Source organism: Anas acuta, chromosome 6 (assembly GCF_963932015.1).
Source record: "Anas acuta chromosome 6, bAnaAcu1.1, whole genome shotgun sequence".
In the NCBI taxonomy this organism is placed as follows: Eukaryota; Metazoa; Chordata; class Aves; order Anseriformes; family Anatidae; genus Anas; species Anas acuta.
The window spans coordinates 14122227-14139850 of NC_088984.1; the positions used below are offsets into that span (position 1 = coordinate 14122227).

A 17624-nucleotide genomic window follows, 5' to 3' on the forward strand; every position below is an offset into this window, starting at 1 on the left:
CCAGTAGGAGTTGTGCACAGCCTACAATCCAGCAAGTTCACAATCCCACTTGAATTTCATCCAGATGTTAACAACAGAAGTATTCCAGAAAGAATAGAAAACAGGCTCTTGATTAAAAGACAACTGAGATTCTAGCTTCCTAGGGACAACAGAAGTCAGATGCTCTACTTATGCAGAGGTGCCCTGTCATCTGAAGCAAGATTCATAGTGAGCTTAGGGATGGTGTGGTTTGGAGACAGGGTTGTTTATCCTGGGCTGCCAAGCGAAAACGGAGCTGCCAAGCATATGTGGAAATAGCTGCTAGCACGATTCATGGCTTCAGCTGAGACATCAGAACCTATTCAGAGCTGTCTTCAAAGTAAGGTAGCAGACAAATTGTTTCTTCAAAACCAAAGAGGTGCACCACGAGAACCAAAAATGCCAAATAGCCAGCCTCAGATGGGGAAAAGACAAGCTTTGTTAGCCATTTCTTGAAGCTATCTGAACCCAGAAACAGAGTGGTAAGAGGTGGAGCAAGGAGCAGTACAGCATCCCACAAGGATCAGGGATCAAGGATGGGCAGCCACCAGGGAGCACCTCACATGCACAGCCTCAATGACACAAAGTCACATATGTGCCTGTGATCTCAAGCAAAGGTAAAGTGTGTGTTCACACAGGACAGGTCACCAACAGCAGATGTCCTTGAGATACCCATCTCTGGTCAGTGGCAGCACCAACTGATAGGAAGAGAGGCAATTCTTCGGATGGGACACAGCAAAAATATCCTCACAAACAGAGCTATAATTAAACCAGAAGCACACCCAGTCAGAGCTGGTCACTCAGCCTCCTCTACACTTCATTTAGGCAAATAAAGAATTGTTCCAGGAAAACTACAAACATTCAGACAGTTGTGACCCCATAAAAACTCAATTACGTACGAGTTAACGTCAATACAAAACAGCTTTTTTCATTTACTGTAAATCTCAGTATTTAAAACTGAGTTCTTTGGCTGCAGAAGATTAGACAACTGTATTTGAACTTTAGACTTTTTAAGGGAGACAAAGGTTCTCTTCTGCCTCCTTCTGCTGTAAGCAACTTCATCTCCTACCCAAGCAACCAGCAATCATCTTCCAGATGTCCTCTTCAGCTGCTTGCTGCCCTGTGCTTTCTGCACCTTTCTTGGAAGGGAAATCGGAGAATGTCTGCAGTGAGCTGAGGCAAGACAACAGCCAGCAGATTTTAATACAGCACAGTTTACCAGTTAATGCACACGCATATTGAACCTGGACACATGCCCAGAGACTGATATTTGGGGCTTTCATTCATGTGTGACAGAATGCAGCTAAGTCCATCTTTAGCTTCATGAGGCATCTGTTGCTCATGCACCACTACAGCAACGCTCCCAATATCATCACAGGTCTTCTCGGATGTTAGTGGTTTTCTCTCATGGTTTGGGTTTTTGGCTTGTTTGTTTTCTGAACTGTCTAGGACTGGCAATAAAGATAACTCTTGGAAGACACTGCAAAGCAGAGATGGCCAGCCTTCCTAACCCTAACCAGCTGCATGCTGAAACGCTCCCATGGCTGAGACCCACAAGTCACATACCACAGGTCTGGAGAGCCAAACAGAGCCCAGGAAAGCTTTACAGGCAGGTGATGGCTGGTTACTCTGAAGGACCACTGGAGGCCAGGGTTGGGTTTGGCACACAGCTGGGTCTTAGTGACCATGGCCATCAGCCCCAACCACCCTCTATTTGGAGCAATTTAGATCTCTGGCTCTGAGCCAACCCAGCACTGGGCATGAAACAACATCATGACTTGAGCAGCTCACAGTCCACATGTGGTTCTGGTGCTACAAGCCAGTTCCCTTGGGCAACAATTTTTGCTTTGTGCTTTTTTTTTTTTAAATGAACAATTTTATTTCCTCACATTTATTAGCATTCAGATCTGCTGTGCAGTGCTCGTTTCCCCTGCATTCCTCCTGGTGCAGTTTCTGGAACCACCTTCATTGCTCCCATTTCTGTCCATGTTTGAAACTGGTTTCAACCAGCCCTGGTCAAACCACACCCCATATGACTGCAGACCATGGAATATGCAACTGCATCAAGACCTCTTGCTAAAGCAGTGGTTTGTAATATGGTCGCTGGTTGATTGTTTGTCTGAAAATCCTTATCCACAAGAGACACTGAAATAGTGCTGAAAGGCGGGCTAGTTCCAAAAACGTTAGGCGATGTTTGTGCTGCAGACTTCTGGACAGTGTAGCTCTGCTGACAGATGTGCTCCCTGACCAAGGGAGCAATGCCAGCAGCAGCAGCTCCTCGTAGGAGGACACAGCACCTTCACCAGCTTTCTGGATCGAAAGGGTAGTGGCTTACACCACCATACCAGCACACCTATACTTCCTTTTTCAGATGAATAATCCTCTTGTGGTCCACTAAAGATCTCTTACCTTATAAACTGCCTTCAGGATTAGCAAACTAAGATCATGTTCAATTCAGACTTAAAGGGCTCTGGCTCCAATTTCCCAAGGAATGTGGAACGCAGGGGGGAAGAGATCAGGAAAGACAAGTGTAATGAGTCAGTCTTTGGAAACCAAGCTAAGGATTTGACTCTAGATACTTGATTTACTGTCTAGTTCTAGAGCAGCAGCCAGTGAGCATTCATGGTTTCAAACTGGCGCAGACAAGCTTGGGAGCCTGCCACTGCTGAACGTCCCCAAGTCAACTTAACACAGCGCTCCTTAATGCCCCCTCACAAATGCCCCCCACTGCCCTTGCTGAGAACAGCTTCTCCAGCTCAGGAGTCCTCTTGGATTTCTCCTTTATCCCTGTGGGAACCCGGTACCACTGACCATCTGTCTGGGTCCACCCAGCAAAAAGCAAGGTTCACGGGATGCCATGCTGGTCCACAAGCCTGGAGCCCTCTCCTGTTTGCACATGAATGCAGCCACCGGGCATCCCTTCCTCCTCACCCCGTGAAACCTTTTCAGACCTTATTTAAGGTCTCCTCTCTCTACTATGCAACTTTACCTTCAATTTGCTGCCATTTTTTTCCAGCTTTTCCCCCTCCAGTGCTCCATCAGAACTGAGCTGTCTTCTATCCCTTTCTGTACACAAGCTATCTCCTGCATTGGTCCACTCACAAACCAGCACTGAACTAGTAACTAGTTGTTAGTAACTAGTGCAGAGTGAGCATGGGCACACAGCCACTTCAGTGACAGAAGGTCAGCTACTGAGGGGTGAGAGCTTCAGTCAGGAAGGAACATTTGGACAGCAGGTGGCAAAAATCACCCAGCCAAAGTGCTAGGAAGCCGAAAACCCCAACACAGTCTTCATAGTTTGGCTGTGTAACTGCACTGGATGTGAATGGCTTTGTTGGAGCTGGGACAGCCACTGTTCCTTTGTATCTGTGCAACCAGAAGCCAGCTGTAACTGCTAGAGGAACAGGCATTAATAAAGTTACATATTTCCTCAGGTAACCTGATTCAAAACTCATGCATACAGGGAAGAGAGGAACTTTTGTGTAACTGGCCAGACGCAACAGGACAGAGTGAGGGTAAGATGCAATCGGTGTCCCTATGCTTACAGGGAGTGTAAGGCGATGAGATGTAGGGTAGCAGTCCTAACTGCTTCATGAGACGGCATGGTCACAGCATACCGGGGTCAGCTCTTCTGCCATGCCATGACCAGCAGCTGTGTCAGCCTGAGCTGCCTTGAGCTTCCCTTCGTGCACCTCCTCAGGCTCATACAACACAAAACTCACAGAAACTTCAGCACCATAATAAATTAACTTACACATAGCAAGATCATTGAGATCAGTGTGGCAGCACCTGTATGGCACTCCCTGGCTTGTGCTGAATACATTTCAAGCCATAAGGAGTTGTAATAGTTTCCTCTGGCTTCAGAGGAGTAAGGGGAAAGAAAAAATACCTATGCAAAAGGTACCTACTGGGTAACTATACAGCTCATGAAGCAGAAGTAGTTCCTACAGAAGAGTTTGTTCTGCCTCAAGCACTTTAATTTTTTAATTTTACGCAGACATCCTATTTTTTATTCCAGAGGTCAATAGACAAAAAACATGCTTTTGACAAAGATGTTAAGAAAAAACACTAAATACCCTTTTATGTAGATGTTCCTGAACACAAAAACATCTTGCAAGACAAATCCTCATTGCTTTTTAACCCCAGGCCACATCTTCACTAATACTGCACCAACAGAAGTCAGACTCCCCAGTTCTGACCACAGCTGATTGAGATGTGTGCCCAGCATCTTCTTCTCCCCATATGTAACCATCCTCAGTGATGACAAACTTCTCACAGTAGGCCATATCCTCCTAGAAGCAGACTCCATTCCCTTCTTCCTAACTAGCACAGGCAAGGGATTTTGGTCTAAAGGACATAGCATCAAGGTAGACTACAAGTCAGATGACTTTAGGACCAAGGCTTGCCCTTGCTACCAGACAGGGTCAGTGCTGGGAACAGAAGAGCAGCTGCTGGTGTGGAATATGAGGCAACCTGCTGAAGTAGAGTAGAAAGGCTTTTAAGGTAGGCACCCCACAAGATCTCCAGAAAACAAAACACCACATACAGAGAGCCACCACATCCATCTACACACAAAGAGCCTTGGCTTTCAGCTGAATTTCAAGAGGATCTCAAAGAAACCCAGAGGATCACAGTATAAGACGAAGATGAGTTGCCTGGGAGCTTAAAGAAATGAGGCGAGGATGCTGATGAGAAGGTGGCAGGCAGTTGTGGTGCTCCTGCCAAGAAGAACAAAAAGCAATGAGACATTCAACTCAGAATAAAGGAGTAGAGGCACCACCTTTTACAACTAATTACCCCTAAGACTCCCTAGGAAAGCCAACAGCACCAGAGTTCCCATACTGCTTACCCCAGCCCCTTCCCAGCTCTATCCCACCACATGGCTTCTGCCAGCCTCATGCCTGCTTCGTTCTTCCAGGCCTGTTCAGCCCCGAGGACACGTTCTGCAGGGGCACATCCCCGCTTTCCCCCTTGAGGTATAAAAGACAAGTGCAGAAGATACCTGAACTGGCCTACCAAGGAAATAAGTCAGTATTGTGTCAAGATGGAATAGGAAATAACTTTTTGCTATAATAAGCCTAGCACAACACAATCTTACCTACAAAGGCGGCAATAGTCTTGATTTCCGTAGTAAAACCTGGAATGATCTAGTCACACGGTTCCATTGAAACTCATGGTATTGTGTAGAGAGTTGTGTATTTTTTGCCCTTCCAAGGTTTAAAAAAAATAAAAAGGTGCTGCCTGAAGTATGCTAGAGTATTTGGCAGACAACTGCTTCTCACAACAGATCTTTTACTCTGAAACTGGAAATAATTTTGTGTTCACGGAAAGATTCACGCTCATCTCACTCTTGATATGCCCCATGCCACCTCCTGGGGTTTGCTTTATTTGGATGGGAATCTGAACTGGGAACACATAGGCACGAACCCCAAGCATCTTCTGATGTACAAGACATCTGGCTCCTTGGGTAGAGCCTGCAGCACGTGGAAGATCTTTCTAGTGGGGCTCTATCGATCTACCAGTGAGCAACACAGATCCAGCAGCCAGCCACATCTGTGCTAAGAGCCCCATGGAGGTCAGGGCTCTGTTTTGTATGAGCATTGAGAGAAATCCATCCTGAGACACTCAAGTGAGCTTCGTGCTCGGTGTTGAGCTTGAATAGCTGGGACAAGATTCAGAAGCAGGAGAGGACACCGATAACATGGGGCAGATAGCCTTCAGCTCATTGCTAGTCTAATGCCCTTGTTTACAACCTGGCAGGCAGCATAGAAAGTTTTCACATAATCTGTGCCTGGAGAGGTCTGAACCCTCTGGGACCCACATGCAGGAGGTACTGCAAAATAACAGCCAAACTCCAACCACAGATGTGTACGCACAAATTCTGCCAAAGGGGAAAAAAAAAGCATAGAAAAAATGCAGCGTTTGTTTATCCAGGAGTAAAAATTAGTCTATAAAGTCATTTATGGATGACCTAACTATGGTGAACCCCAGCAATTTGTCAAGCTAGGAACTCAGCAGAGCAGAGCCACACCACCCAGCCAGTAGGAACAACATCACGCTCTGCCCAGACCACTGAGGAGCCCACAAGTACTCCCTAGCTCATCCTCTGTAGCAATACCCTCCAGGAGCACTTGGGGACTTGCAGTGTTAAGGACCCTCCCCAGTCCAGAGCTCACCCATCTGCTAAATTCATCTGGCCTGTCAAGATGAAGGTAGGAGGCTGTATTCCAAATTGTTGAAGATCAAGCCAGTACCTGGCCACATGGTGCATGCTATAAAGCTGCTTTAAGTCAACAATTAAAAATCAGTGGTACTTCATCATCTTACATCAGTTGACAATCTGGTATACAAATGTGAAAAATTAAAGATTCCTCCTTTCCTCCATCCCCCTCCCCATATCTTTCCTTCTTTTCCCCTTCCCACTGCCCGCCCAGTGAGGTACAAGTATTGGATTCATTCTCTTTCATGAATCATTCCCAGGAAATTTGCCCTCCTTCATGTAGTACAAACCCTACCTTGGTTGAGGTAGGTCAGGGTTTCTTCATGCAGTTTCACAGCAGGTGATGTGGCTGTGCAAAGGACGTACTGAAACGGAGGCAATTTGGCTTCATTCTCAGGAGACAGCTGAGGTTCTTCCTGCTTGAAGATCGGCAGTGCAAGGACATCTCTGAAACATACAATTCACACACATTTAGTTACAAAGCCTTTATGGAATATTCTACTCTCAATCTGGATTTGATTCTCGTGCTCGGCAATAATGGAGATCTCTGGAGAAACGCTGAGTTATGATGGCTAAAAAAGAAAGAATTTGGCCTGCATAATGTAACAAGGCAGCTTCTGCCTCTAGGATGTCAACACTGGACACAAAAGAACACAGCATTAGCAAAACAGAGTATTTCTGAAAAATTAAAATGTTTTAAAAACATAAGTTAGATTTACTTTTTAGTTAAGCAGTTTCCCCTGTCAGAAGTATCAGAATGAGTCCAGAAGAGGGCCACGATGATGATCTAGGGGCTGGAGCACCTCTCCTACAAAGGCAGAGGGAGTTGGGGTTGTTCAGCCTGGAGAAGAGAAGGCTCCAGGGAGAGCTTACAGCAGCCTGCCAGTACCTAAAGGGGGCCTAGAGGAAAGGTGGGGAGGGACTCTTTGTCAGGGAGTAGGGATAGGACAAGGGGTGATGGCTTTAAACTAAGAGAGGAGACATTTAGATTAGATATAAGGAAGAAAATCTTTTACTAGGAGGGTGGTGAGGCACTGGAACAGGTTGCCCAGAGACGCTGTGGATGCCCCATCCCTGGAGGTGCACAAGGCCAGGCTGGATGGGGCTTTGGGCAGCCTGGGCTGGTGGGAGGTGTCCCTGCCCATGGCAGGGGGTTGGAATTAGATGATCTTTAAGGTCCCTTCCAACCCAAACCATTCTGTGATCTGTGAACCCACCTCTCTGATAAACTAAAGTCTATCAGAAGAAAAAAAAGCAAGAAAGGACGCTATTTTGACAGCTAAGTGTCAGCTTAGTAAAAGTTCTGCAAGTATCAGCAAATGGTCAGAAGCCCACATAGGCCTGTTGTAAAAAAGGAGCTGTGCAGGTACCTGTCACGGACTGCTGGATTACTCGTCTCCTAACATCTCTTCACACCTTCATAAACCTGTCCCTGAGAAATAGCACAGCCCTTCAGACAGACTACCCTCACGAAAGCCAACAGGTGCTCAGCAGCAGCTTCACAGGGAGCCGTGCAGTCCCAGCTCCCCCTCCCTTACAAGCTGTTCGTGCTGCCTTACAGCCACACCGATCCCAGCCCGCGCTAATCCCCAAGCAGAGCGGATGTCAGCGAGGCTGGCAGCACAGCAGAATGATTAGCACAGAAAGATGCCAGGAACAAGCACCCTCATCTCAGCACGTCTAATGCTGGAGAGCCCCATTAGCCTTTCCTGCATCTCTAGCATTTCAGATCACTGTATCTACCTACTTAAGACATTAATACCCTTCCAAATTAGGAGGATTATATTGAACACAGACAGTTCAGAATACGCAATCAGGTTTCTTTTCCTCTGCTTCCTCCATATGTGTGAAGACTCCGAATCCCCATCGCATAGGCTTCAGTTCTGCTCCTTTCAGTAATCCCCATACACCAAAAGCTTCCAGAAAAGCTGCTCGGGAGAATGCCAGTGCATACAGGCATGCTGCCTATGGAAAGAGCGTCAAGAATTTTTCCTTGCCTGTTCAGTTAATGATCCACCTCGCATTCACTCATAACACCCGCGACCTTGAAGGCTACCCAGGTCAGCAGTGAAATGGTGCTGCAGTTTATAGCAAGCTGCTGAAGTGCCTGCTTCAGGTGCTCCTGTTTATGGAGAAATAAAGCCAGAGAGCAAACCGTGCCACTTCACGAGAAAAGAAACACCCATCTATTTCCATTCCCTCTTCCAACTGCACCCCCTCCGTATTATCACCAGCTTGAAAGCACCCAGCCCCGTTCGCTTACTGGCATTACTGACATAACCACTGCTCTTACCCAACTGCAACCATAGAGAGGTTGCGTTTTTTTTCTCCCCTTAATGATGATTTACTACAGTAATGAAGTGACAGAAATGCCTCCAGTAGATTTCTGAAATAGATACCATTGCTCCACACACACGCAGGATCTGACACTGCTCCAGCCATCTCGCTCACCCCGGATGCCAACATTTGCTCCCAACGCACTCCTCTGCGCAGCACTAGAGGAATGCACGCTGCCTCACGGATGAGAGCAGACCAAAAGCTCTCAAGCCTGAGCACTTCAGCAGCTCTGCAGAAATAAAGAGCATGCAAAATCTGGCCCAGGGTTAACAGCGAGGTATACCAATTCCTCCCCTTCTGCTGAAACGGTTGAGAAACTTAGGCAAGGGGAAGTCGAAATCCAAAACACTATATTTCATGTCAAGCTCTTAACACCCCCACAGTCACCAGAACAGCTGTCTGATAGTTGATGACTGTAAGCACTGACAGATACGTGATTTAGTTGCTGGACAGCTTAACCATATGAAAGCACTAATGAAGCCATGCAGATAAGTCACCTTCTTATTCCTGTAGCATTTCAGCCACTGGTATCCCGAACTTTGGATCAAACCCTCATGAAACATTTCATGTTACTAGAACTGTTTAGAACATAGAATACATGAACAATAGGTCAAGGGTTAAAAGGATTTCTAATGTGTAAGCAAATAAGACACCAATATTTGTTCAACTCCCTTCACAAGAGCTACAAATCAAGTTTTGGAAAAAGCAATTTAAAAAAAAAAACAACATCCTTTTCCCCCCTGAAAAATCCCTTAAAAATAGGGCAGGGGGAAGGAGAACCTTAAAACTCTCCCAAGTTTCATCTTCATGCTAAAGCTTTAGTGTTCTCGTCTTCACTAAAGGTTGCTCCACTTACCTGGGGAAAGGGAGAAAGTTTGCAAGATAGATGGCTCAGCCAGCTGGCAGAGCAGAGATCAAAATACATACATTTCTATGAAAGTGAGGGAAGACTTGCAAGAATTTATCTGTAGCGTTGTCTTGCTATAATTACAAATACCCACTGCAACCGCATCACACTGAGGTATGCCAGAGTTTACACAGATGTCTCAGATATGCACAAAGCCCTTGATCCTTACAAAATTATAATCCACTCCAACTTTTCCCATAGCTACCTCAAGGACTGTACTAGTTCAGCTTCCCCTGCACAGTCTCAACCGGAGGGTACAGACAGCCCTCACAAAGTCACAGCCCAAAACAAAGCGTCCCTCTCCAGAAACATGCCTTGACATCCTCCCATCAGTTAGTCAGAATTAGAGGTCTCCACACAAAAAAAAAAAAAAGTGTTTTGTTCAACTGACCTTCCCTGAAATGCCTGAGGCTATCACTTAATGCTGCCATAAATCTGGTTGTAGGGCTTTTAGCCCCAGATCACAGTGGCAAGTGCTCACTAAAGGTGACACTTGTTGCTGGAGCACCAGCAGGTTACCTGCACACCAGCAGCCTTCCTGCCAGACCACAAACCCCGCAACTGCTAGCATCAAGCAGAAATAACCAGATGTCTTTCCTGGCCAGTTCAAAGGAAGCTGAACTGCGGGCTCAAGCCTGACCCAGACTCGATGATCTTGTAGCACTCGGATGCTACAAACCTGTAGTGTTGGATCAACCTGAGCAGCACAAGAGCTATCACAGCAGCTGCAAGCACAAGTTGCAAGGCTGAGGCTCGCCTGCTGCTGCTGCTCTCACTGTCCTCACCAGCTTTGCAAGCACAGAGCACAAGACTTCTGCCCCAAGCACACTGGTAAAATATTCACTGGGGTAGAGGAAGGAGGCAAAGCACCCCGTATGAAGAAGCGAGGAAGGCTGCTGGCAAGCAAGAACCTCACGCTACCCTATCATTTGATAATGGGAAGTGATTATTAGGTTGAAAAATTCCTTTGCAAGTACTGATAAGGAGCAGAAATTGTAACGATTGCATGTCGCGTTGAAAGAGCAGCCTTATCGGTGTGTGAGGTGCTTCGCCAGACAAGCTGGCTGTCTCTCAGGAGCAGCTATTTGGGGTGCCTTTGGAAAGCACAGCTCTTGGGCCACCGCAGAGCCTCCACTGCCGCCCGTCAGTGCAATGGGGCTCCAGCAGAGCAGCAGCAATCGACACCAGCTGAGAGCCCGGCCTTATACATCCCGAGAAAAATAATTCGTAAGCACCCAGCAGAAAGGAAACTCCCAAAGTTGCCTGCTTTGTTGTCTTCTGGAGGGAGGAAATACGAGTTTGCGCTAACACATGTTGCGGACTATTGTTCGGCGGCCCTTGTGCTTAAATTAGGCACATTTAATTAAACGCGCCTGTGTGGAGGCAGGAAAAAGCTGGTTTAGACAAGTTCAGAAAGTGAAATTAAGAGCTTTTCGCTCCTGGTCCCAACAAGAAGAGGCGGAAAGCCCGTCCTGAGCAAAGCGGGCGCCCTGCGAGCCCTTCTCCAGGCTCCCCCCCGGAGCCCAGCCAAAGCCCCCGGGGCGCAGGGAGCCGGCGGGGGGCTCGGGGCGAAGCTCCCGGCAAGTCGTCCGTGGCGATGTTACCGTGGGAGGGGGACAGGAGCAAGAGGAAGCCCGCACCTCCCAGAAAGAGTTTTTTTTTTTTTTTTTCCTGCGGGCAAAGCCGCGCTCACGCCGGGACTCACCGCAGGTAGCTGCCGGTGGAGTGCTGGTTGTAGTGCTCCGGCTGCGTGTGCCAAAACAGCATCTTGGGCGGGGAGGGGGCCCGCTGCTGGCGCTGGGGGAAGGCGGCGAAGGCTGGGGGCCAGCCGGGCTGCCCACCCCGAGACACCCCGGGCACCGCTCCCGCCAGCTCCGGCCGCGGCCCCGCCGGCTCCCGGCGCTTTTATGGCCCGGCCCCGGCCGGCGCGGGTTGGCTGCGCTGGGCGCTGGAGGGCGGCCGAGCCCTCCCCCGGCCCGCCCCGCTCCGCTCCGCCTCGCCCGGCCGCAGGTGGCTGAGGGCGGTGGCACCGCCACCGGCAGCGGGAGCGGGAGGAGAGGCGAGGGCGGCCCTGAGGAAGGCGCTGCCCGGCCGGGGAGGGCGGCAGCGGGGGCCCGGGGCAGGCCGCTGAGGGACGGGGAGAGCCCGCAGCTCTGTCGCGACATGGCGGCTGTCATCCCTGCCCTGTCACAGCGACCGCGGCGATGTCCCCGCTGCCCTGGTTGGCCTCAGTGAGGCCAAGTGTGAAGTTGAAGCCCCTGAAAGTCCCCGTGCTTTGAATTAAGGACAGATGATGGGTTTCACTCCTCGCTGCCTCATGCGCCAGCCTTCACCTCATGTTAACGTGAACTTGCCTTCAGCAGGCAAAGCGCTGGTGCAGGACCAGCCTCGTGGCCACAGCACTAATCTCAAGGCCTGAGCCCAAGCTATGTGGCACCACAGCCCCATCTTCCCATACCCATCACGTCCCTCACTCACGGTGCCCGCTCATCGCACTTTCCTGTCCCACTGATCCTTCGATAGCTGGGACAGGGGGAGCCAGAGGGTGGAGGGGGTTTGCTGTTTGGCCATGTCCTATTGCCTATCCGCCAGCAGAAATGGAAAAGAAACTCTTAATTACTCCGAGTCATTAAACATCTTCTGATCTGCTTTGTGGAAGGCTTCCTGGTCAAGTTTCAACTGAGAAAAAGGCAGCTGACGCACGTAACTTGCTGCTTGCAGCAATTTGCAAATGTAGCTGTCGGCATATATCATTGTGGACTGCCATGCTTCACAGCCGAGCTAGCAACGTTTCATTGTCAGGTGGAATTTGTATTATCCTGCCATGATTAGAGTATCTATATTGTCGCAGCACCCATAGATCACCATTAGGTCCAGCCCCAGAAAGGTAAAAGCAGTGCACCTATAGTCATGAGCAACTGATATCCACGCGCATCACAAGCAGAACGAGGTAACCTGAAGGGTAACCAAGCAGCTTCACAGAGGTGCTATGAGTCTTCAAGTATTTAAGAGATATTATTTAAATCTGCCAATCTTTGTCAGTATCAGACAGAAATAGCAGAAATAAACATGCCTTTAAGGTAGTTTCTCTTTCCTCTGCTACTATACAGCTAGACACACACCTGCTTCTTTCAAAGCAAGATGGCTCAAGTTATGTTGTAACTGTCTCATACCCTTAAAAATATTTAGCTCTGCTCACACAACAGCTGTTTGGACATCAATTGAACAAAGTGCCTAAATTTAGCTCCTGGTCAGAGAAGCAAGACAAAGTTTGTGGAGGTGTCCAAGGACTCTCTAAACAATAAATATTCTTCCACAGTTCTGAGCATTTTGCTGTGCCGACTGGAGAAATATGCAGTCCAATTGAAGAATAAATGACCGTACTGTTCCAAATGAAGGATCCCATCAAGTCTGGCATGTCAATATTTTCTTTGCTCTCTTTCTAGAAAGTAAATGTGTTGGAAGGAAAATGGCATTAAAATGGCTTTGTTTCCTCTCTGGTCTGTGCTGAATGTAGAAAACAAGGTTAGGTCTGCTAATTAATTTCACGAAGTCTCCACCAGCACCCCCATCTTCGAAATCTTCCTGTAAGGACAAATCTGTTGATAAAATTACATCTTTGTTCTTTGTCTACCTCTTCTGAAATAAATCTCAGCCCTCTTCTGGTCTAACTTCTGCTCCTTCTCCAGTGTGGAATTTTGCATCGCAGCATCAGGAACCCTCTCCTTATTTTCAAAATCCACCACATCACACGGCCCAAGTCCTTCTCTGCTACCCTCTGGGGCTCCCTGAATCACCCAGCACCAGCTCTTCCTCTTTCCTTACTACAGCCCCTAAGGAAAGAAATCTCCTTTGCTGCAGCTTTCTCACATGAACCTCCCTTCACTCTCCTGCACACTCCCAGATAAAGTCTTTCTTTCCCTCTAATGTGCTGTCTGCTCTTCATCTCTCCTTTTAGATGCATGTTCAGTTGGCCACAGTAAAATGCTTTGTTCATATGAATAAAAGTGACTGAGTGAATATTTTGTTTGATGTACTTTCTACTTGAGGTAATACTGTGAAGACACTTTGGGGTATTTTTGCATGAAAAAAATATTTTAAAAATAGGTATCTTTTTGTGTGGACATTTGTGCCTGGACACACAATTGCCATGGCTGTTAGTTCAAGCTGACATAAAGATGAACTATGTTTTTAAGTCTGTAAATCCTTTTGACTTAAAACAAACAAACAAAAAACAAACAAACAAACAAACAAAAGCTTCAAGAATTCATATGTGCACTTGCAGTTTAAGATGTTATTGCCCCCCAAATTTTGCTCTGCTACTTTGCTAGTCATTACAGTCCCCATAGCTGAGCACTGAGCAAAAAGCACCTATACCCTTCATCTGCTTTGCTGGAAAGTCGAGAGACTTAGATAAGTTTCTTGGCACTTTGAGCCAAGCCAGTAGACCTTGTGCTGAATTGACTGAGATACAGCCACATATTCTTCTTTTTCCCTCTAGGAAAAAAATAAAAAATAAATAAGTGTGTGTGTGGGGGGGGGGGGGGGGGGGGCAGAATCCTTTATCCAAGAGGCTAAAGGGAGGTGAGCATGGGAGCATTATAACACCACAGAGATGGTAAGCAAAAGCTCAGATTGGTAAAAGTAATTAGGCCCTTAACTGCCACCAAATTCAAAGGAAACAAAGCATCCAAATACCTTTGTGGATCCTACCACAATTATTTAAATTCCTTCTGAAAAATCCACCATGAGCTCCTACCTCAGGTAAGCAATTTTGTATTCAGAAAGACCAAAATAAACTGAGTTGAAGGATCAAGGTTAAACATTACACTGTCTTGAAGAGCTTCCAAAAGCTTCCATTAGCTTATTATGGCATTAGTCAAGGTTATTCAGGGATTACTCCAACTCTCTCCTTATGCATGGGCCAAACCGTCTGCTTCTGCGTGGGCCCATATGCTCACATATAATCTTGTACGTAAAGAGGAAGAGCATTCCCTCTCCACTCACTGTCCTCAGGATCTCTGTATGACCGACTCTTTGTTTGCCAAATACATCCTTAATAGCTTTGTCCCTGGCAAGGTGCCTGTACAAGCAGAGAAGCTCCCTGCCTGTAGGCAATGCGGTGCAGGTGAGGACAGCTGCAGGACTGCTATGGTGCGAGGCAAAGAGTTAATCCAGGCCAGTGTCTGCCAAGGCAAACCAAAAAGGAAAATGTGGCCCTGTTCTGCTTGCCCACCTCTGAGCCACCGTGCCCAGACCTTAGAGCTGGAAGCTGTCTGGATGAACTGCAGGGATCCGCGATGATCTGCAGAGCCTTGGGAAGGCTTTCTGGGTGGCCACCCAAGCACTGAATGTGCTTGAAGGAAAAAGTGGCGTGGTGCCTTTTGTGTTGCGTGTAGTTTAGCTCACGGGTGTCCAGCTTCTGCTCTGGGGATCTTTGAGGGAACTATGCGCTGTATCTAAGTAGGCTCTGCAAGATAACCAAGAAAAGTGTCTGGTTTATTTCCTCTACTTTTCCTGGAAAACACTGAAGGCACCAGAATCTAGAAAAGATTGAAAACCCGTAATTCTAATCAGCTTTGATGTGTAGTTATTGCAATGAGCAAGCTAGAGAATAAGAGGTCATTTCCCTACCCTCTGCAGAAAGGTGAGGATTATCATATGGCACTTTCTCCATCCCTATTTTCTAGATGTATTAAGACTAGACTTTTCTCCCTAAAAAAAAATATGTTCTGTCCTGAACTGCAAGGAATTCATTTAAGTCCTGTGGCCTGTGTGACAGAGGAGAAGAAAGATGCTCACTAGGATCCTTTCTGTCTTTATGATCTCTGACGTTGTCTCGCCAAAGGCTTCCAAACTACTTCCTATTACAATAACCTCCCTGTTCTGCCTTTGTGTGTCTCAGGTGATGTATCTCCTTCCCAGACAGCCAAACACCCAGCAATGCTCATATGCCATGATGCTTTGTCAACACAAACGTCATGACACAATGAAAACTGCATTAACTGGACTTAATAGCAAAACAAATATCAGAAAGAATACTACACAGAGTGACTTATTTATTTTCTTATTCAAATAATTCATTAAAACTCTCACCATTTTCTCGCTTATCAGAGGTCACCATCAAATTTCCAGTTGCCACTGAATTTCCAGGCACAACCAAGCACTGATGAATCCATGAGTTTTTTGTTGTTGTTGTTGTTTTGTTGTGTTTTTTGTTTTTTTTTTTTCCACAGAAATTAAGCCTCATTTGCAAGCTTTCATCAATGTCACATTAATCATTTTGACTGTCCTGATTTTATCAGCCCAATCAATTTTTTTTTTCTTCCTGGTGAACATTTCTTTTAAAGTCATTTTGTTGTGGAAACAAAAATATTTACACAATGAGGATGATAGACGATTGGATGACAAACTAAGAGCCTTTTAAATGCTCATTATACATCTATTGGCATTGGCTTTCTCATTGTGAGCTACAGGCTGCAATTACCAGGCCGGGCACTCTCCGTGTGAGCAGACACAGTAGCTGTGTGTACATTGCAGCGAGAGGTGAGCGAGGACTCCAGAGCCGCCAGCCCTGGTAGGAAAGCAGCACACGTCTTAAAAGAGAAAAGAAAACAATAACGACAAAAGAAGAGCATGTACTTTTTGGCCAGCAGCAGACCCTGACCCTGCTGACTCTCCGGGGTTAGTTATGATCCCGCTGCCTGAGGTCACTGCACGGAGCCTCCTGCGGCTGCGTGGGCTGTGCGTGAGTGTTTGCTGTCTGCTTCTTGCAAAGGCAGCTGGCTTGGCTTGCACGACCTAACTGCACGGGGTGCTCGCACACCCCGTGGTGGCAGAGCAAGGGGATGTCACCACCTGGCGCTGTGCGAGGAGCAGAGGTGGGAAGCGAAGCATCTTCACCTAGAGCCGAAAGCAGCCCAGCTCTGCTTACTGCCAGAGGCATTTTGCTTCACAGCAGAAAAATGTGTAGCCGGGACAAAAATATCTGTGACGGCTGCGTGCATCCCACATCCGCCCACCAATCTGGTTTGCCAGCCTGCCCCCAAACAGCTGTGTCAGCACAAGTGGGGAGGGAAACGGGAGGGAAGGAGCGGCCAGGGGCCAGGCTGCAGCAGGGACTGCTTAAACAAGCTTTGCAAGAGAGAAGTGTGTGTGTGAAAGTACAGGAAAAGGTGCCAGAAGATGTCTAGCCTTAGATCCCACAGACCAAGGCTGTGTCCGCTCCTCATGGAGAGAGAGTCCTAAAAGCCTGAGCAAGAGATGGAAGGCACCCTTTGCAAATGTTTAGGTCGTTGCGAGGTGAGCACCAGCACTTCAACAGAGCAGGACCTTGGAAAACTTCAGTCCGATAGAAAGAGCGTGAAGCTGAGCAGAGACATGGGAAGTACTGCAGTGGGTTGAAATAACCCCATGTGCCAGTTCAGGCTTGAAAGCAACTGGCTGAGAAGCAGCCCTACAGAGAAGGACCCATCCATTACCTTGAAAGCCAGCTTAAATAGCAGACGACGCAACAAATGAGGAAAACCACTCCTAGTCATGCAGGAGATCAAGGGAAGTTCTTGTCTGTCTCACTGTGCAGTGGTGAGCCTCCAGTTCCAGAAGGATGTGGAGATGCTGGTCAGGATCCAGCAGGTGAGCTGCAAAAACTTGCAGGCCCTAGAGCACTAGTTTTGGAGAGACTGAGGGCATTGGGCTTGCTGGAGCTGCTGAAGATGAAGTGAAGTCAGGACCTAATAGCAGCCCACAAGCTACGCAAAGACAGTTAAAAAGATGATGGAGCCAAACATCATCAGCAGCAGCGACCGACACGATGGCCACAAGCTGTGGTTTGTGGGGGTAGATGGAACTCTAGGAAAAACTTCAGTAGGAGTAAGTGGAACACTAGACCATGTTACCAGCCAGCCTGGGGCATCTCCATTTGTGGAGTTATTCTAGATTCAACCAGACAGAGCCATGGTGGACTTCCCAGTGTAGACTCCAGCCCTCTTTTGAGGTGCTGGCTGGCTTAGAGACATCCAGAGGTTCCTTCCCACCAACATTTCTGTAAGTCTGTGAAACCCCGCTGCAAGGGATACCATGGTCCTGACAGGTTTTGCTGTACATGCCCCCCCGTACCACTCCTGCTCAAGGCAATATCCA

At 47.5% G+C, this 17624-nt stretch overlaps 1 protein-coding gene across 1 annotated transcript in view; it reads right to left on the reverse strand.

Annotated features, from left to right (window-relative positions):
* TFCP2L1 (transcription factor CP2 like 1) overlaps positions 1-11382 on the reverse strand; it is a 37790-nt gene extending 26408 nt beyond the window's left edge. The window contains exons 1-2 of the mRNA XM_068687470.1: positions 11188-11382; positions 6534-6685 (exon numbers count right to left, since the gene is read on the reverse strand). Coding sequence (XP_068543571.1) covers positions 6534-6685; positions 11188-11249 — 214 coding nt within the window. The 5' untranslated portion in view covers positions 11250-11382. The remainder of the gene's footprint in view (positions 1-6533; positions 6686-11187) is intronic.
* Positions 11383-17624: the final 6242 nt, after the last annotated feature.